Here is a 21,840-nt window from a genome sequence, read left to right on the forward strand (position 1 = left end):
CTCAACCGCCATCACACAACAACCACCAACCACAACGCCGCTTCACAACAACAACAACAACAACAACAACAACAACAACACCAACAACAACGCCAACAGCCACGATATTTACCTTCACAACTCGCTCCCGCAATCATCGCATCACCGCCATTCCAAACGGCACCATGGCCATAAACCACCACCATAAACCCTCCACCACCTTCACCTCTATCCTTCTGCGGCTATTCCTGCACCACCTGTGAGCACCGAGCGTCAGGCTGTCCTGGGCTCGTACGGGACGCGCGCCGAGCCGCGAGTACAAAATGCGGCCTTTCCGAGGAGAATTCGGATCAGGAATGCTACACGCCCACTTCTGATCCATCCAATCAGCAAGCGCGGGGCGGTTTGGCCCCGCCTCCAGGCACGTCTTTGTGGAATCGAGATATGCAAATTCTAGGATCAGGAGAGATTCACGTCCCTTTTTCTCCGTCCAATGGGCGAGCGTGGCTCCGCCCCCGAGCTCGTTCTGATCCAGAAATTTGCATATGGGTTCTCCTGCCGGCCTATAAAGCGCGAGCGCAAGGCGAATCTGGGTCGAGTCAGTTTTGGAAGAGCGGAGAGTGGCAGAAAAGCAGAGTCGGTTTGGGCAGAGTCAGCCTTGGAAGAGTGGAGAGTTGCAGAAGAGCGGAGAGAGTTTTGGGCAGAGGCAGTTTGGAGCGCGGAGTGGAGTCGGGAGGCGAGGGTGTCCGGTGGTTTTCGGCAGTCGGCTGAGGAGAATTGGGGGAAGAGACCGAGGAGTTCGGGTCCGAGGCAAGGAAGACGGCGGTCGGCGACGAGGTCGCGGTGGAATCGCTCGTCACGGGACCCAAGCAAGCCAGCTATACTCTTTCCCCAGAGCATCAACAATTCCCCCCCCCTTTTTCCCCCACGCTGAGATAGTGCGAAAAGGGGGCCCGTTTCCACCCCACTCCAAGCAGTGCCAACGAAGACCGCGAAGGAGCACGAAGTCGGGGCACCGCCGCGCTGCCACATTTGCGGCTCATCACAAAGACACGGGTAGGACCCACCCGGTCTCGCGGACTTGACCGCTCTTTCAGGTCCCGCGCAAATATTGGCCCACAGGCCCCGTCTGCCCCCTTGTCTTTGAGGGTGGCCTTTTCTTTTGTTTCTGTGTAAACGTGTGTTATGTGTGTGGCGCCAGTCTGGTGAAGTAAAACTGTTAAGTGTTGCCGTGTGTCGGTCTTATTCTGTAGTATCTCTGCGTCATTGTTTCTTTTGTTACATTTGCTTTTTGTGCATAATTGTTTTAATTGTATATGTGTGCTCTCCGTGTGCCGCAGAATAAATGTGCATCATGTTGAACTGTTTTCCCGTTTCGCTTCGTCTTTTCTTTAATTGAATCTCCATCTTGCTTCACCTAAAGGGTTGGTAGTGGGCTTAATACGCCCGATAATTAATCGGAACCATCGAGGCCGACGATAACACCGCTCGGTTATCCCGATAGTACGGAACGGGTCGCTTAAGCGGCCCGTTTCCGGAGTCGACCTGCGGCGAGGTGCGATCGCCCGGTCTACCCTCCGCGTGGGTACTTAGGTAGGTCGAGTTTGGCGAACAACTCTATCCCACGCGGGTGGCCGATTGGCACGATTGTGGTGAGGCCGAAAGGCCCACCCGTGACAAGCTCCTGGCGTTAGTCCGAGAGAGTCACGACAGAATTGTCCGTCCGGTGGGCGACGTGCCGCAATTCGAGTCACGTGGCAGTTCGCACGCCAGCGGGCGCGAATTCACAACAATATTAATCAGAGAAGTGCTTCCCAAGTTATGGCCATTTATTTACCAACCAATGACGAGACATGTTGCTGCGTGGGCGTGGCCGATGGGGAATAGAACCTCAGCCGCGTTCCCCGTTACGGGTTATAACGTACGGACTTCCGGATTGTGATGACTTCGTGTATTCTAATAATTTCTCGATTTCTTATGCGCATTCATAGATAAACACAATGCCCCAATCCAGTCATCGTTTACGAGAGTGAAGGAACAGCCTGTGTGGTTGTTTGAAAGTTTTTTTTTTCTCTTCTCTTCTCTTTGTGTTTTTCCTTGCGATGAGATTGCGAAAAGGCAAAATACGTTGGCGCTAATTGAATAATTGGCCAATAAAACTAAACTGCGAATAATTGTAACTGCGATATGCAAACTTCCGGGCCACACACGTACTGGCACGCGAGGGCGAAGGAACGGCCTGTGTGGTTGTTGTTTCTGGCTCGCGGTTTGAACGTTATTTTTTTTTTTTGCACGTACGGCCACACACGTACGGGCACGTACTAGTTATGAACAGATTTGGATATTGGGCCATCTCAAATTCAGCTGCTGATGGCTGTGGCAGCCATTTTCCACTGCCATCAAAAATTTTGAGATGGCCCAATATCCAAATATGTTCATAATATGATCGGCTACTAGTGTGCCAAATTTGGTACTTTCCTCACAAAATGCACGATTGTTATGCTATATTTAGCTAAGTTGCCCCACTATATCACAAACTTATTGTTATAGCTTCGGTTTTGACGGCGTTACACCCCTAAGCCCTGACAACCCAATAAAAATGGCTACATTGATAAACAAAGAATTCCTTAATGTGTCTTGTGCCAAAAATCTCAGATCTGGAGACCTCTTCATTAAGTGTAAATCAGTCGACCAATGGGAGAAGGTTACGAAAGCCCAGAATTTTGGCGAGGTCTGTGTTTTGTGTCATATTCCTAGGAGTCTGAGGGAGAGTCGATGAGTCATTTACGGGATTGATCCCTCCGTTGAAATTGATGATTTCACGAGTCATTTTGCGATGGTGGGAGTTGTTGACGCCCGCCGAATCACCACGGTCAGGGATGGGGTCAAAGTCAATAACACCTCGAGGGTTTTGTCTTTTGGCACCCCAGTCCTTTCTCTGAAAGTGTTCTTGGGCTATCAAGCCTTCACTGTACGGGTATACATTCTACCCCCCTTAGATGCTACAAATGCCAAAGTTTGGTCACACTGCTCTAGCCTGTAGAGGCAAACAACACTGCAACAAATGTAATGGAAAGCACTAATACGGAAGCTGCACTTGTGAAGAAATGTTTTGTGTTAATTGTGGCGGTGACTACAGTGCAGCTTTCAGAGGATGTCCTGAATTCCAAAGAGCTGCCCAAATCCAACAGGTGAAGACGCAGGAGAAACTGCCATATGCCGAGCCTGTCCGGATGGTTCCCAAAATTAAGAAAACTACGATTCCAGCAAAAGCGGTTGAGAGCACGTCCAAAACCAAGTGCCCGGTTAACGTCCTCACCAAATCGGTGGGAGTCCAGACTGAGATGAAAGATGCAGAATGCCAAACTGAGAGAGCAACCTCTGGCGTGTTCACAAACTCTACTAGGAAGGGACTCATTGGCTTCATCACTGAAGTAGTAAACTGTACAGCTCAAGCAGGGAGCAGATCCGAAAAAAATCAATATCAACTCCACTGCAGCCTTCAAACATCTGGGCTGGGAGGAGTTTACTTTCAAGACGATCAACAAAATATTCAGCCAATCGACCCATAAACACAGAGGGGTGGGCTTCCCCTGGCAGTCCTAGGATTCCCCTGATGATTCATGTAAATCATCCAATGATTAACACAAAGTGTAGCACTCATGCGTCGGAGCTTACTAAATTCATCAGCGATCTTACATCCGCACTGGATATAATACATTCCTTATTGAAGAAACCTGGTTTAAAAGCCCCAATCGATTTCAGATTACCGGTTACATCCTTCAATGTATTCTCTGAAAAAGCATACGAGATACACTTTGTAAACCGAGCCAGATGTACCCTCGATTCTTTAAATTTGTCTGGTAATTCAAAACGGAAATGGGGTGGACATAAAGTTATTATTATTATTAATATTATTTTATTTTTCTATTCTTTACTTGCATTTATCAATACATTTTCCGTTTTGGGTTGTAACCTTGAGTTTGGGGGCATGGCGTTTATAGAGCCTCGTGGCTCTATATATACATATATACATATATGCATGTACATACATACATATACATGTTAACTAGTTATTCGTTTTTCGATGAATTACTTAATTTTCAAAAAGTTACAGATTCGGATGAAACCATTGGTGGTTTTGGTATGCTATTTGCCAATTTATTAAGAAATTATTTATTTTACGATTATTATTTATTCATTTTAATTATGCAATTAAGCAATCAATCAATTATCGTACACCCTCCCTCCCAATTCCATCTCCACGTGCTGCATGGCGAGTAACTATCGTTTGTACGCATTTTCCTCAGACGTACACCGTTTCCTCCCAATTCCCTCTCCATGTGCTACATGGTGGTATCACCAGGCGTTGAAGGTGCCCCGTCAATGTCGTGTGCTGGAGGATTTGTTATTTATTCATTTGGCATGGGCAGGTGTACTTTGAATGTACCTCTACTTCTTGTGTTTTTTATTATTACCCTTGCCATCGAAGTTGGACGGAGGTTATGTTTTCACCCCTGTCTGTAGGTTTGCTTGTCTGTGAGCAGGATATTTCAAAAATTTATTGACTGATTCAGTCAAAACGTGGGGGTGAGGTTGGATGGGTGACATAGATAAATTGATTTCGTTTTGGTGAAGATCCGTCTCCGGAACCGAATACGAGTGATGAATAAAAAAACAAGCAGTCATAGACTGGTACTTACGAAATCGTCAACTTGACCTCTGACCTTGTCCAACAAAAGCTGTCTCGAGAGAAGGTAGCGACGCAAACCAGAAGTTTCTACGATGATTCTGTACCAAACCATCAAAAATCGAATGTTTTGGATGTTTGACCTCACTGTGACCTTGACCTTTGACCGATTTTGACCAAAATCTAATCAGCACTAGCCATCACCCTCCTGAATCACGTGGTCTAATTTGACATTGGTAGCTTCTTCTGTTCTCGAGTTATTGTGCCTACAAACACACATACAAACAAACACACAAACAGATGACTGAAGTCATCAATATACTTACCAAATCAAAAAAGAATACGAATAAAAACCACTTTTTAAGTGATGTCTCACCATTGAGAGATGGGGCCAAAAATGATATGTATCATGATACAGTATTTCAAAAAGTTGTGGTTGGATTATGACAAAACTTAGCGGATGAGTTGGCTCGGTGACAAGAATAAGCCAATTAGGTTTAGGTTGAGGTTGTAGATCCGGCCTATCAGTGGGATACAAAAAGTAAACTGTTCAGCCTGGCAGAGGTATGCGCTCTCCCGAGTGCCGTTCTCATTTTATACCGATTTCGTACTTCTTCTGCTTGACAAGTCTTGATTATGATAGAATTATTTTCTGAAATACAGTATTCTTATTCTGCAATGTTTTAGCATGAGGAAGCAAATGTGCTGGAGCTCCAATAGGTAAACTGGGCTAGCAGATTGAGTCACACATCGATATAGTGTTAATGAAGCACAAGAAAAGGCCATTCAACCTATCATTTCTGTCTTAATTTCCCTCTTAAAACTTTCGATACAAAGCACTGCTCTCTAACCTGCATGGCATGTGGTGATTAAATACACTGACGTCATCGTTCAAGGTCAACGCAACTTTGGTGTTCATAGTAGTTGAAGACAAAATTATTTAAGGCTGATACTGACCTTTTGTTCAATTCGAGTTGAATGGGAACCTGAACTGAGAAACCCCTGTTCTTAGAACTTGTATTGTGTTGTCCAACAAGATGGTGCAGAGGTATCACAATTCCATTTGAGCTGTCTCACCTGGGTTTGATTCCTGACACTACTGTAAAACCATCGGATTGGTGCTTCACAGCACGATTTTGCATCACAAAGTGCACCATCCCTCAGATGGATGTGAAGCTGGGTTTCCAGTCTGCGAGCATTAGTCTTTGGATACTAAAGATCCCATCATGTCTTTTTGGAAGAGTACACACATCCCAGCATCCTGAACAAATTACAAATTCCAGCTAAAATCTTCCTCAGTCAAATGTCAGTCCTGGCCAGCCAGTTCATGAAACACTCGGGCTAAAATCTTTCTCCAACCGACCTCAAAAGAACGTGGCAATAATCGTGGCCACTCATGAAGATGTCGTTCTAATCGCATTATGTTGGATGGCCCATTTATTCTTCTCAGTGTCTCATCGTTGATTCAAATCAATGTCTTACTGTCTTTGTTGAATTAAGGAAGCAAGTCTCTTGCTTTTACAAATGATCATAAAAATACTTCAATCTATTTTAGCCATATACTTTACTTTTTACCTTTTCACAAAACATTGAGTTGGGGGGGGGGGGTGGGGAGGTATCTCCTCGAATCCGCTTCTTTCACTTTTTGAGTGTTGAGATACTTCATATTAAACGTTGCTCTTAAAAACGGTCTCAGAAGATATTTAGAAACACCAAAGTATATAACATTAAAACCCCTTTTGACATACATTTATGATAGGTTAATGCTGATTATTTTAAGGTAGCCATGACTATGTGTACCTGAGTTTAGTTCTATAATTTTGGCTTTGTATGACAGTGTTTTTTTTTTTTTCTTTGTAAACATGATGGAGGCTCATGGAAAAGCTAGGTCAGAATGGAAAGCAACAAAATGGAAAGGGGGAAACACCAACAGCAGAGTTGATGTGAGCAATATCAAGAGGAGGGGGAGAAGGACACATGGGGGTGAACAAGCTACACAAGCTGAATGAAACACAGCAAGAAGAGGAAGGGAAAAAGTGTGCATGAAACAGAAAAGGAACAAACTATCCGATGACTGACAAATGAAAAAAGGTGAGGAAGTGTCACGGTAACCTGGAATAAGGGATAAATCACAATAACCTGGAAAAAAGGAGTACTTGGGAATGTCATTATTTGGGGGTAGAAAAAATCATGAGTATATAAGGGGGATGACCTGAAGTCGTGGTGAACATCTGTCGTGAAGTCCTGGAGGGAAAAATGGGACTGAACAGATTGAGAAAGTTGGTTACACAGGTGATTTGGCAGGGTTGAAAGACAAAAGACGAGCAAATGAGTGGATATGAGCAGTGAGCCTGGATTTTGGGAGCTTCACAAGAAGAGGGTTACTGGCAGACTGTGTGCGCCACGCAAAAACCTGGGAGGGACAGAGCTAAGAGAGGGCAGAGACCAAAAAGAATGTGATAGAATACGGAGAGGCCAGTGACCTGCCTGTGATGCAAAAGAAACAGGCTTGGACAATCAGCTTTGTCATGGGAGATCCCAATGATTTTGAGGGCCTTGCTTTCCATGATATCAAGAAGGGCAAGGTGTGAGGTCAGGGTGCTAGCCCAAAGGGAGAGCAATCCTCTATCAAGCCGTGCATGAAGGCTTTGTAGGTTGCCATAAGTTCAGACTGGCCAAGGAAAGATCTTGCACGATGAAGGATGCCCAATCGACAGCTGGCTTTGGAGGCCATCTTAGAAATATGGTCTGCTGAAGAAACGTCATGGCTGATGGTGAGGCCCAAAGGTTTGTGTAACTAAACCTCTGCAAGTGATTTGTTTCGGAATCAGATGGGAGGGTTTGCTGGATGGTCCTTTCAGAGAGACAGGGAGAGTGTATGGGATTTGTTGGGGTTGAAAGACATATCGCAAGTGTCGGAAAAGCTCCTGATTCTATAAAGGTCTGCAGAGAGGGAAGAGGCTGCTTCCTGCCTGTTTGAAGGATGAGAAATGATACGGCAGATGGTGGATTCTTCAACAAAGAGATCGGCAGGATTTATCAATTAATAAACAATACATTTATTTGGACTTTTTAGCTAAGTACGTGCATACCAACTTTGATTTTACTTTCTACTATTTTCGGAATGGAAAGGCATTTTCAAATAGGCCAAACAGCGATGCTGAGATGGCTCTTATTTCAATGTGACTATGGTATATCTTTCAATTTTATACTCCTAGGAACACTTCCTGACCAGTGATATGTTAGTGAGAGTATTGTGGTATAAGGGGCTGCAGTCACTTTTCATTTTGAGGAAAGGTCTTTCGTATTACGTAATAATTTTCTGCATAACCGAATGTGAGAACATGTTCATTTACACGTCATCAACCCCCCATCTTCATTAGAGGCTTGATTATAATTGCAAGGTAAAATTTAATAAATGCAAATGCTGCATGGTACCAACAGTGGCTTCTAGCATATTTCTGGTGAAGTTGACTTTTATTTTGTTGACAAAAAATGTAAACTTTCAAAAAATAAAGTCATGACGATACATGAAATCAACAGAATGTTGAACAGAGTATGCTAATCACAAGGAAGCAAGGAAGGAGCTTTGGGCAACCCTTTATTGGAGCAAAAAAGAAGGGATTAACGTCCTGTTGTTTTTCTTCCATTGTTATTCCTGATCGCCAACAGCAGATCGACACTAGCTAGCCTCCATAAGTTAGACGAGTTATTTGTGCTAAAAATAAATTTCATTGAACACACATGTAAATACAATAAATATATATTAACTTCTATTTATGAATAAGCTTCATGTACATTCAATCATAGTTTACAAAATGCAATCCAATATGAATCCTAAATATGTTGCAAACCGTAGTGTCTGTCCGTTTGTTCTTCTGGCTCCCATTTACGGCGGCTGCTTCCCATGCTGCGTTTGAAAAGCCGAGCATGCAGGCAAAGCTCAACATTCACTCTTGATTGATGGGAGAATAGGAATGAATAAAGTTGATGGCAAATTTTATTTTGCAAGCAGGGATATTTTGCCCTCTTTTTAGACTAATTCAAACTCCATCGCCTGATGTTGCACTACCATTTTGCTGTTGGTGTGTTATAAAGTGACTCGGAGTGAAACTAAGAGTGCAACACAGTTAACCTTTTTAAAGTCCATGAAATAATTTAAATTAAGAAATTAACTTAAACTTTTCCCGTCATGGGGAAAGGTTACTTTTGCTTGCTTATCCTGTCATGAGAGATGGGTGCTTTTGCTTGTGATGTAATAATATACAATGGAATTACAGGATGAGTATTTTAATAATCTTGCTATAGTTTTTACCCATCGTTAAGAGTTGTTTAATTATTTGCTATTCCTATTGTATTCAACTTGCACGCCTCCTGGAATGGAAGCTGTTGACATGACCTTTTGTGATTTTAGTATATATATATATATATATATATATATATATATATATATATATATATATATATATATATATATATATATATATATATATATATATATATATATATATATATATATGTTTTTTGGTGTCGATCTGAGTGGTGTAAGTGTTGGTAGTGTCCCACAAGGTGCAACAATAGTGTCTCTCTTCCACATTTTTAACCTCCGCCATCGAAGATCGGAGGTTACTGTTTTCACCCCTTTCTGTTTGTTTGTTTGTTTGTTTGTTTGTGAACAGTATTACGGAAAAACTCCTCGACGGAATTCGACGAAACTTGGTGGGGGGGGGGGGGTTAGGTATGGTCCAAAGATCATGCCATTAGATTTTGGACTTGGTCCCCCCCCAAAAAAAAAATTGTTAGAGAAAATATAGATATTTTTGCATTTCTACATGTTTTAAGTGATTTCCAACCCCCCCCCCCCAAAAAAAAATTGTTAGAAAAAAAAAATTTAGCAACTTTTTTTTTCAACAAAATTTCGATTTCTTTTTTTGCATTTCTACATGTTTTAAGTGATTTCCAACCCCCCCCCCCCAAAAAAAAAATGTTGGAGAAAAGAACTATAACTCTGTCAGCACTGTTGACATCATATTTAATGAATAAGATATAAGGTTCACTTGAGTGACCCAACAGTATTGGCAGCGGAGGTTTTGCACTCTCCCGAGTGTTCCCCCTCTAGTTTTCTCTGTTTTTGTGTTTAACTGCACTCTCTATAAACAATAAGGCCTTATGACAACGTTATAAAAAATATCAACTTGCAGAATTAACAAGTCTTCAGCAGTTGCTTAAAATTAATGATTTAATATGAATTTTGAGAATAATCACAGCATTAAATAAGTTTTTTTTGGAAAATTAGCAAAATTCATACACCGGATCAACTTTATTTTTTAAACAATCTACTATTCTGTATTAACTCGAACTATGAGAAGGAAACCAAACAATTTTATTCTTTATGAGAAAGCATTTTTTTGTCAAATCATTCAAACACAACAACTATGAATGCTCATAAACTACTTTTCTGCAGTGTCTCAGGCGCTTGGAAGTGTGTGTGTCACTTGCAGGACGAACAAACAGTGTACTTTTACAGGAATTAAAACAACATTAGGGATTTGAAGCTGAGAGTCTAACATCATGAGCTTTGTTTTCCAATGTGAACACCCAATAAGCAATTAAATTAATGACGTGAGACAGCTGCGAGTTTTATTTTCTTGTGTGTATATGTCCAGTTGCACTTAAGGTCACATACTCCTGTAAGCAGGAAAACATCAACGTGATCACATCATTTTCTGCCAATGTCGCAACAATAATCACCAGTTTCAATATTGAAACAAACCTATGAAGGATATTATCATTTGGCGAATAATGACTGAAACCTTTGTCAACAGAAATTTGAAATTGAGGGAAAATGATTAGCATACTTTGCTCCAACTGCCCTGTCATAGTCGTAAACCTATTGCAGTACCTTGCAAGCACAAGTTACTTATTTGGCACAAGTGTCGAGAGCTCTTCAAGGAGCTTGTATATTTATTACACTCAAGACATATCATGACACTTGGAGATTACAGTGTACTTTTTTTTCTTCATCTTTTTACACTTTGCACACTTTTTACATCAACTAAGTTAACACGAGAACACTATGATTAACTAGAAGGGCACTCAGTAGAGCACATACCCGTGCCACGTTTTGCCTGATCCACGAGAACATATCGATCACAATACATTTTTTAAATATCATGCTATACACAACTATATCATTTTTGGCCCTCTCTCTCAAAGGTGAAGAATCACTTTAAAAATTAAATAATTCAGGTATTCAGATCCGGATTCGGATCTTCACCAAAATTACATAAATTCAACGTGGTGGCACACCCAACCTGTCCACCATGTTTCATCCAAATCTGTCCAAAACTTTTTGAGATATCGTGCTGTATATCATTTTTCGCCCTATCTCTCAATGGGGAAGAATCACTATTAAAAATTTCAGATCCCGATCTTCACCAAAATTGAATCCGTTATTCCTAGTCACACACCAAATATGTCCACCAAGTTTCATCTGAATCCGTTCAAAACTTTTTGAGACATGATGCTATATATCGTTTTTGCCCCTATATAGGGTGTCCCAAAAAAAGATACAACTTTTAAAATACTTTGTTTGATCCTAAAAAAGCAGTAATTTTGTCACTAATGCTTCATTTCTTGTTGCAGAGACCCTGAAGTTTATTTTGATACCAAGCAAGTGCCAGAAAAATGCCAAGACTGACCGTACAACAACGGACGAAAATTGTTGAACTTTGGCACCAGACGAAAAGTGTCATTCAGGTGCAACATCTTTACTCGAGACATTTCGGTATCCACTTGCGCCATGCACCAAACTTTCGGACAATAAAGTGCACCATCGCGAAGTTTACGAATGTGGGAACCATCTGTGACCTTCACAAGGGTCACAGTGGTCAGAAGAGGACAGGTCGTAGTGAAGAAAATGTGAAAATGGTGAGACAGGCGGTCGTTCAGAGTCCAAAAAAATCAATTCGATGACTTTCTGCTGAGACAAACTTTCATAAGAGCACCGTTCAGAGGATCCTTCGCCAAGACAGTCATGCCTTTCCATACAAAATTCAAACGGAAACGGTGCTTACTGATCGACAGAAACGCAAACGACTAGACTTTGCAAATTGTTTCTCAGGAAAGTTGGAGGAAGATGCAGACTTCCTCAAAAAAATTCACATGATGGACGAATGCCATGCTCACTTGTCCGGGGAAGTAAACAAGCAAAACTTTCGGTACTGGGGAACTGAAAATCCTGGTGCCTCGATCTGTTCTCAAGGTCACCAAGTGGGTGGCGGTTGGTTGGTATGGGATAATTGGTCTATACTTTTTTGAAGATGACCAGGGATGCACTTGCACGGTAAACCAGAGGAACTATCACGAAATTATTCAGGAATTCTATCTGCCTGAGCTACGTACTCAGGCCCGTAGGAGAAACTACCTGATCCAGATGAGAACCCAGTGGTTCCAGCAGGATGGGGCACCGCCCCAAAAAGCCAGGGAAACAAGGCATTTTCTCAACCAACATTTTGAGGGCTGCTTTATCTCCCTCTACGAAGACGGTGAGTGGCCACCGTATTCCCCTGACCTTACTCTTCCAGACTTCTTCTTGTGGGGGTATCTGAAGGACAGGATCTATGGAAACCCTAGGCCTCAGACTCTGGATCAGCTGAAGGAAAACATCCACAGAGAAATCCAGAACATTCCTCAGGAAACGTTTCTCAAAGTGATGGAGAACATGACAATGCGTTTGCAGGCAGTGATCGGTCAACGTGGAACCTAGCTCGAACATGTGGTCTAAAAGAAAACGACGATTCTATACCAAAATTTAAATTTTGATTGCAATTTTGACATTGGTACAATAAACTTCAACCTTTCATCTTTCTATCCAGCCATATATCTTTTTAAAAATATATATGTTATGACCATCCTCTTTGCAGATGAAAAGTTGTATATTTTTTTGGGACACCCTGTGTATATCTCAATGGTGAAGAATCACTTAAAAAAATTCCAGTCGCCGGATCGGGATGTGGATCTTCACCAAATTCTAATCAGTTCGTCCTTCTCACACACCCAACATGCCCACCAAATTTCATCCAAATCCGTCCGTAACTTTTTGAGATATCCTGCACACAAACAAACAGACTGACAGACAGACAGACATAGAGGGGTGAAAACATAACCTCCTTCCACCTTCGGTGGCAGAGATAATAAGCACAGTGAATAAGATATGAACCTAAGGTCACACTTTCATAGTCATATCAAGTGCAAAGATGGGAACAACAAACACATATTCTCGTGATCTCTCTAAAATAATGAACAACCTTATAAACTGCCCATAAGTTAAAACAGGCTGAAGTTGCCTTGACCTCACAGTACCTTTCAAATGGCTACCTGGTTTGCAATAAATACACTCGATGGCCACAAGAGAGGTCACACACAATATTTAGAAAAGAGTAAATGGGGAGTAAAAAGGAAGAAGGCAAGTAAAAAAAAAACCAAGAATAATTTACTATATTCAGGGTGCCAGGAGGAAGTTATAACAAATGGAAGCATTAGGATGGACATCGAACGGGATTACCTTTCTATAAGACTCGATATCTTCGATACAAGGTAACAAACATTGTGTGATGTCATGAATGTAGCTTCTACATCCTATGTTGTGTCCATGAGATACATAATAATAGTTGGGCTGATCTTTGATGTAGACTCGTAACAGTAATATAATTGAGGAACCATCAAATGAAGATGAAATTTGCCATCAGTGCATGTGAGGCAGGCATTTATACCTTCCTGTACCACTGAAGGACAAATAACTGCAGGAAAAATAAAGAAAAAAACTGGAAACTCACAAAGGACATCATAAGAGCATACATGGCTGAAATGTTCCTCGAGTTGAGTGATCATCAAGAATGTACATCGATCACTGATATAGGTTCAACATCATGAGAGATACCGATGGGTTAGACATTTTAAAATGAGCCACATGAGAGCCACTTCAAAATATAAGAAATGCCACCTCGAATTGCAATGTCTCAACATAAGAAATGATGCTGACCATACCACAAGTCTCTGGGTGAAGTCATACCTGAGTAAGGGTTCATGGCAAGAAGAGGGGAAGATTGTTGGTGTGAGGAGGGGTAGGAATCATCAGAGGTAGTGCAACTTCGCTGGGAGTGCTGAAACCTAAACGAAATTGTTAATTTGTAGTCGTTTAATTTGGTTGCGTAAACCCTTCCACATCCGTCAAACCAATTCAAACGCAGATCGCAAGACCATGAGCTGATAGAAGTTGGAAAGTTGAGGTGTGCAGCATAAACTACTTGAGGTTTGTGGCCCAAAGCTATTAAAAAAGCTGCCATTGCTTTACTCGAGGGTCAATAAATAACACTTCCCAGGCAAGTTGAAAACCCACTCATTATACATATCAAAATTGGCACTGTGAGAAGATGAGCCATTGGCTGCACAGTCATTAGGCAGTGAAGAAAAACCAAGTGGCCATCTTTGACTTGTTTAAGAAATAAGAGGAAGGGTGTTTTAGACCTTGGCTAGAGAGGAAATTATATATTCATCCATTGCAGTGTTTGGCATTGTAGAGATCTCTCCAAATAATTACCAATGGGCACAATGTTTGAGACAGCATTTTAAAGATTATTTATTGAATTCAGTGGCTTAATCAGACTTAGTGTCGTAATGGTGAGAGCAACCACTCTGAGTCTGGGAGGTCAGTGGTTTGAACCCTTGTGGTGTTGTACTAAAGACTTTAAAATGATATGCTTCCTTTGTGTTGTCTTTTTTTATCGAGACAAGCAACCAGAGGTTGGCAGTACTAGCCAAGGTGTTGACGGGTGTAAGGGGTGTCCACCTGATTCAAAGTTCCTTGTCGGATAAGTCATATTATTATTATTATTATTATTATTATTATTATTATTATTATTATGACCTCCATCACCGAAGTTGGATGGAGGTTATGTTTTCAGTCTTGTTTGTCTGTCTGCCTGTTTGTCTGCGAGTAGGATATCTCGAGAGTTATAGACGATTTCGGACAAAACTTGGTGGACAGTTTGGGTGTGTGACGACGACGAATTGATGAGGTTTTGGTGAATATCCGCATGCCGATACTGGCATTATTTAAGTGATTCTTCACCATTGAGAGGTAGGGCCAAAAATGATATTTAGCATGATATCTCGAACAGTTATGGACGGATTCGGACAAAACTTGTTGGATGATTTGAGTAGGTGACAAGAACAAGCCAATTCGATTTTGTTTCACGTCCGGATCCAGATCCAGCCTATCAGTGGAATTCAAGTCGTATACTATTCAATCTGGCAGAGGTATACACTCTACCGTGTACCGTTCTGGTTTTTATTAAGTGTTTATGCCTGAATTATGTCATCAGCAAGACAAACATTAGCTTCAAAATAATAAGCCTTTTGTCCCACAAAATATTTGACTCGTCATTGCAGGAGGGTTATTATTATTATTATTTTTATAAGAAAGGTTAATTTCATTTACATGTCCGAATGTATCAGTGATGACATATTGGGGATGTCAAATGGGATTGAGCAATCAATGGAATTAGATGAAAATCAATGGAAAGACCCAGATGGAATAAATTTTCCAATATACTTAATTCTACATCCTGAGAGGTCTCCAAATCGATAACAATAACAACCCCTAAGGGGTAGAAGAAGGAAATATGCAGAATTCTTGGCTCATGGAGCAGCTAATCATCAGAGTGCAGCAGATTCACAAACTGGCAGAGGAGCAAAGAGGAACAAGGAGAGAAAGACATCACACAAGTGGATGAGTGGTAGAAATGAAAGGAGCGGAAGGGTTCAGCAAGAGTAGAAGAGAGCAGGGCTATGTCTAGGTGAAAGCATGAGACGATGATGGGAAGTGAAGAGATGATGGGAAGTGGAAGGAACCTTGCACATATCAGTCTCTGAAATAAGTTGAAACTTCATTTAATTTGCCCCTGTGTTTATGCCTCTCAGCTCTATCAGACTCATCCTATTCATGTATTTATCCTCTTCGCTTCACTTTATGTCCTTGCAACGTTTCTACCATGCTATTCATCTCTGTTGGCTTTCATATCTCTTAACAAACTGATAGTCCCCCCCTCCCATCCAATTTGGCTTTCTGCTTGTTTGTCAATCCAATTAAAAGTAAATTATGGATCACAGATGATGCGTTGTCTATGCAAAGGAGGCATCTCATTTCACTTTACTTCCTGGTGCCATGCACCTTTCCTCTTCCAAATTGAAATGATAGCCCCTTTTGGACTTAATCCAAAGCTGAGGTTTATGGATTGGGTCTCGACCATCTGCGTGCATGCATCCGTCCGTCCATAGCCATATCTCGGACATGAATGGACCGATTTTGTTCAAACCCGGCAGTAAATCTATACATGATGATATCCAAAAGCAGTTAATTTTGTTTCGCGATTTTATCAAAGATGACTAACTGACGGCCATTTTAGTTGTAACAGGCTCGAATGAGCTAAGATCCTCGTCATCTTACTTATGACGTCATAAAAACGAATATCATGTCATTGTGATGTATCATGTTTGTGATAAATTATCTGTGCTAATGCCCGGCTTGATTTCCGCAAACAAAATTCAAATAGCTTGCCCAGTTTCGGAGATATTGGTATAGGCGATATCCATTAGTGGCGATATTATGACATTAACTTTTTTTCTAGGAAGAATTTCCAAAATCGGAGATGGTTACTGCCTGCGCGTGGGCTTTCTCCATATACACGGCAAGTTTCACGAAGATCCGATGAAAACTCTGGGTTGTGAAACAAAAAATGTCAAAAAATAGGAATGACGTCATAAAATTGATATGACGTCATAGTGATGTATCATATGTGCGGTAATTCATCTCTGCTAATGCCCTGTTCGATTCCCGCAAACAGAATTCAAAAAGCTTGCCTAGTTTCGGAGATAATCTTTTAGGCGATTTCCATAAGCGGAGATATTTTGATGTCATAACTTTTTTTCTAGGAGGAATTTTCAAAATCGGAGATGGTTACTGTCTGCGCAGCGTATTTTTACATATATACGCCAAGTTTCAGGAAGTTTCGATGAAAACTGTAGGCTGTGAAACAAAAAAGTCCACAAGAACAACAACGTGAGTTAGACTTAGAGATCCTCCACGAGGATTTAAAAACCCGATGTTGAATACATCCTCAACTATTTATCGGATATGCATTTACTGACCTTGTTACATAAGCCCATCTTATGTAATACTGAACTGACCTTACATAAGCCCATCTGTTTTTTTCTTGATGAGATCCAAGATGGCCGACCGGTGGCTATTTTGTTACTGAAACACGTCCCCAACCATTTCCTGGAGATGCATAGTCCAATTTTGTTCAGACTTGGGACAAGCACAGTATCTGATGGCATACATTTGCAACTCACTTTATTTTGTGATCTGATCAAAGATGGCTGACTGGGAGACTGCTGGCCATTTTGGTTGTAAAAAAGATACCCGATGTTGAACACGTCCTCAACCACTTCTCGAACATGCATTCACCGATCTTGTTATTTTTTTTCATACTTAAACCAAGCAGCAAAATTAAATAAAAATTCTGGTTGCTTTTTTCAATTTCACTTCAACCACCTTAAAGTACAATTTACAAAAACTTATCACACAGCATTTTCAACTGAATGATAATTTTCTATTGTCCACACTCCACAGTTATATAATTTATTTTATACATAAACAAATATTCTTAAATGTTACTGTTTATGTATTTCAGTATGTCTAACCTAAAATATATGAACATTGAATCCCTTCTGAGCGAAATTTGCATTCCCAATCAAAAGCATCAGACATGTCATGTGCCCCACTATCTTACACAATACAACTACATGACCCACATCATTAATATTCATCACCGAATAACCCAATCGTATGCAATCCTCCATGTCACATGACCACTGAATAGTTGCGTGTTCACATAAATCTTATAAATATGGGATAGCCCTTTAACACTGTACAGCAAAATCAGTAAAACCACAGAGACATTACATGTCTTTTTCTCCTTGTGATAAAAATTCCTTCTTCAGTGAAGTTGGTGTCACATTCTTGCTCTGTCATTTTGGCTGTAAATGCTGCTTGGGCAGCAAAGCTGTTAATTTCGGTGGGAATGAGGTTCCTGTCCCGTGGCTTCAAATTTGCCCAATCAGGCACTTTGGCTCATTCTAAGGCCTCGGCCTGATGGACCATGTGCCTTTTCAAAATGCCATTACAATATGGTAGTGTTCAGTATTTGATATTTTGTTGTAACGGGCTCAATCAAAATTAGCAGTATTATTTCCATAATAATATTGCTTTCTTTTTTTCCTGGGTTCGTTTCCTGAAAATATGAAAATACTCAGCTTAATAATGAAGGCTTTCCAGTACAGTGTGATTTCCCCACAGATATAGAAAGGATTGTGATTATTTGAACACTTTCTTGCTTAAATTATTGGAAAGCGATCAATAATTAGACATACTCTTTAAATTGAAATCACCAAGCTCAAGTCTTCTTCGTTTCAGCCTCTTGTATAAAACGAGAATACAGTGAAAAAACGAATAACACTAGTAAACTCAAACGGCACAAGTAGAGTGCATAGTCTTGCCTTGCATATTGATTAAGAATAAAAATACCATCGCTAACTGAACACGTGACTATTATGGTCCTCTGATATTAGAGCCCATATACCCGTATCATCTCTGCAACCTATTATGTCACATTTTTGTGGCATTGGTTATGGACATCATAAGTTGAATTTGTCACTCATGTCTGGTCATAAATCAGATGTAAGAAGTTTCAGATTTTTTTGATAAATATTTAATTTCAAGCAATTGTGGCTGGAATACCACTTCATCAATGATGTCATCATTATCACCCTATGTATCCCATGGAGAGTTTATGACATTTGTGAAGTAACACATTTTTTTCGTTGAGTGGTTTTGGAGAAAATAATGTCCAAATTTTTCCCTTTAATCCAATGTGGCCACCATACGATGAAAGCTATGACATCAGAGTTAGCAATAAAATATTTTCCATGTGGAGTCCTTCCTATGTTTAAGGTTTTGCAACGATCGGACAAGCGGTTGCAGAAAAAAACTTTTTTAAAGCAAAAATGTATAAATGCAGACACACACACAGACAGGGGCATTTTCATGATCGCGCATCCTCTTTGGGGTGAGACTAATAAATACATAAACGAGAACGGAACTCGGGAGAACGCATTCCTCCGTCTGGCTAAACAGTTTACATTTTGTATCCCACTAAGAGGTCGGATCTGGACTGTGAGAGGATGAGCCTAAACCAAAATCGAATTGGCTTGTTCTTGTCACCTATCCAACTCATCCACCAAGTTTTGTCATAACTCATCCACAACATTTTGTAATATCATGCTACATATGTGTAGTTTTTGGCACCATCTCTCAATGATGAAGAATTACTCCAGGATTTTTTTTTTTTTTAAGCTCGTATCCACATCCGGATTCATTTCTTCACCAAAATCCAATTGATTCGGCCTTATCACACACCCAACCTGTCCACCAGGATTCACCCGAAGCTGTCCACAACTTTTTGAGATATCGTGTCATATATATATATATATATATATATATATATATATATATATATATATATATATATATATATATATATATATATATATATATATATATATATATATATATATATATATATATATATATATATATATATATATAGTTTTTGGCCACATCTCTCAATGGTGAAGAATCACTTTAAAAAATTATAAATAGTCTTATCTGGATCCGTATTCGGATGTTCAGTAAAATCAAATTGATTCATCTTTGTCGTACACCCAACTTGTCCACCAAGTTTCCTCTGAATCCATCAACAACTTTTTGTTATTTCGTTCACTTTATAATATTTAAAATTCATCTTCTTCTTCTTCTTCTTCCTTAAAAAGACACCTTGTGAGCATACTCTTGTACTGAACACTTAACTTACTCCAAAAAATGTGAACAACAACAAACGTGTGAGCAGATGGAGTGAGGTTTTCAGAATTCTGATGGGGGAATGCTTTACTGAAAGATCAATGGAGCAAACTCGAGCGAGTTGAGAAAGTTGTTCAGCAGGCCATGGAGGGTGCTGTAATGGGAATTGATTAAACCGAAGTGGGATTGCCACAGAGCACGGGTTCCCTGGGATTAGAATGGATATGTGAGTGCTTGCACTTAGTGCAGCAATCAGTGGAAAGTCGCTGGATAGAATTGGTGTGGTTAAAATTCCAACTGTATTTCTATGGAAAAAGTGCAGCTAAGATTAAACTTATGATATATTTTTTTTTAATGCTTAATATTATTGAATGATAAGATACAAGTGAGGATGAAAAAAATATGTCATTAGCAGGTGGAGTGCATGATGAAAAGTTTAAATTGTGGATTTTCTTTTCCATTTGGTTAGGAGGAATTCAGGCCTTATAGGATATCTTAGGTATAGTGGGGCAACTTAGCTAAATATAGCATAACAATTGTGCATTTTGTGAGAAAAGCACCAAATTTGGCACACTAGTAGCCTATCCACAGATTATGAACAGATTTGGATATCGGGCCATCTCAAATTCAGCCGCTGATGGCTGTGGCAGCCATTTTCCACTGCCATCAAAAATTTTGAGATGGCCCAATATCCAAATCTGTTCATAATATGATAGGCTACTAGTGTGCCAAATTTGGTGCTTTCCTCACAAAATGCACAATTGTTATGCTATATTTAGCTAAGTTGCCACACTATTAGAGATACAACCCTGTGATCTAAACTCATATTATTGAAGAGTGCATTTAATACTTTAATTTTATTTTACTACTCTCCAGCTTTGCCTTGTGTATTTTACTACTCTCCAGCTTTGCCTTGTGTCAAGTCATGCCAGTTCCCCTCAATATTAAGATCTTTGTCTTCCTTGATGACACCCTTCCAACGTTTACAGGGCCTGCCATGCGGACGAGTTCCAGTGGCTAGTTCATAGAAAAGAACTCTCTTTGCGAGACGATGGTTTGGCATGTGGCACATGTGACCCAGACACCTCATGGTTGGTATGTTGGCATGGGCTTAGACTTCCATATTAGTGATAATTTTGCCTCCAGTGAATATGGATGATGTGGCGTAATCATCTCTGGTGGAACATCTCCAGCTGGTGTAAGTGTTTATTTGTCGGTGAGCGCTCCACAAGAAACTTGGTAACACAACACACCCCAGAAAAGCTAAATCTGCAGAGGCATTCATAGATCATTTAAAATTGAGTAGAGAATTTGTGGAGTAGTTTGGTACTTGAACCTTTTTTTTTTAATCGTATTATAGCATATCTATAAACAGGTATCATATTTGTGTGTTTTTATTTTTGCAAGGTCTTCTGAAACCTAACTTCTCAGATTTATGGGGCGTTACTGTACACATGTGGGCAACAGAGCCGTAGGGGGTCTTGACGGAGGGGATATGAACGAAAACCTTATTTACCATTAAAACATTTGTGCGCTCTACAGGAATGCCTTCCTCGGCATTTGCACAGGGCATCTTGTGTTTTTGTTGGCTTAATGGTTTGGTGCGCTTGGTTTCCTAGGATCCTGAGTTCAAATCCCACTCGGCTGTTGAATTAATACCAGTTGAGGTTGACTCTGCCTGTCATCCTTCCGAGGTCGGCACAATGAGTGCCAGTTTGCTGGTATCCTGCGTCGGAGTGGTGACCCATCCAGGATTGTGTCCAATAGCCAAGGAGACTGCTTCGGCAGCACCAACGCTCTGCACAGAGTATGGTCCCAATGGATGAATGGATCTTGTATGTTGATGCTTTGTCGGTGTATATTTTCAAATTTTGGTAAAAAAAAAACATTATTCTCCTGAAGTAATTGCTTTAAAGAACCAAAAACAATTTTCGTTCAATATACATCATAAGATATCCCACAAACCACTGCAGTTTAAATATGGCGGCAACCAGTAATGAAGGTCGGTCGGTCTTGTGTTGGTGCGACATTTAACACATGATTCTAAATCTATACTAATGAGAAGAAAAACTTCTCTTTATTTCTTAAAATGCATAGTTTTGTCGAAAAAGGGTGGTTAGAGAGTAAATTGATCTGAATTTTTCTTAAAAAGTGGATTCTTCATCATAAGATTAAGTTTACATGAGTGTTA

At 40.4% G+C, this 21,840-nt stretch overlaps 1 protein-coding gene across 1 annotated transcript in view; it reads left to right on the top strand.

Moving 5' to 3' along the window:
* LOC147024653 (RNA binding protein fox-1 homolog 3-like) overlaps positions 1-21,840 on the top strand; it is a gene marked incomplete at its 5' end in the record, with an annotated part of 388,350 nt that overhangs the window by 131,992 nt on the left and 234,518 nt on the right. Inside the window, one exon of the mRNA XM_085884766.1 lies at positions 20,639-20,744. Coding sequence (XP_085740892.1) covers positions 20,639-20,744 — 106 coding nt within the window. The remainder of the gene's footprint in view (positions 1-20,638; positions 20,745-21,840) is intronic.

This window comes from Eptatretus burgeri, chromosome 6 (assembly GCF_056783735.1).
Source record: "Eptatretus burgeri isolate ZD-2024b chromosome 6, Ebu_testis_v1, whole genome shotgun sequence".
NCBI classification, from domain to species: Eukaryota; Metazoa; Chordata; class Myxini; order Myxiniformes; family Myxinidae; genus Eptatretus; species Eptatretus burgeri.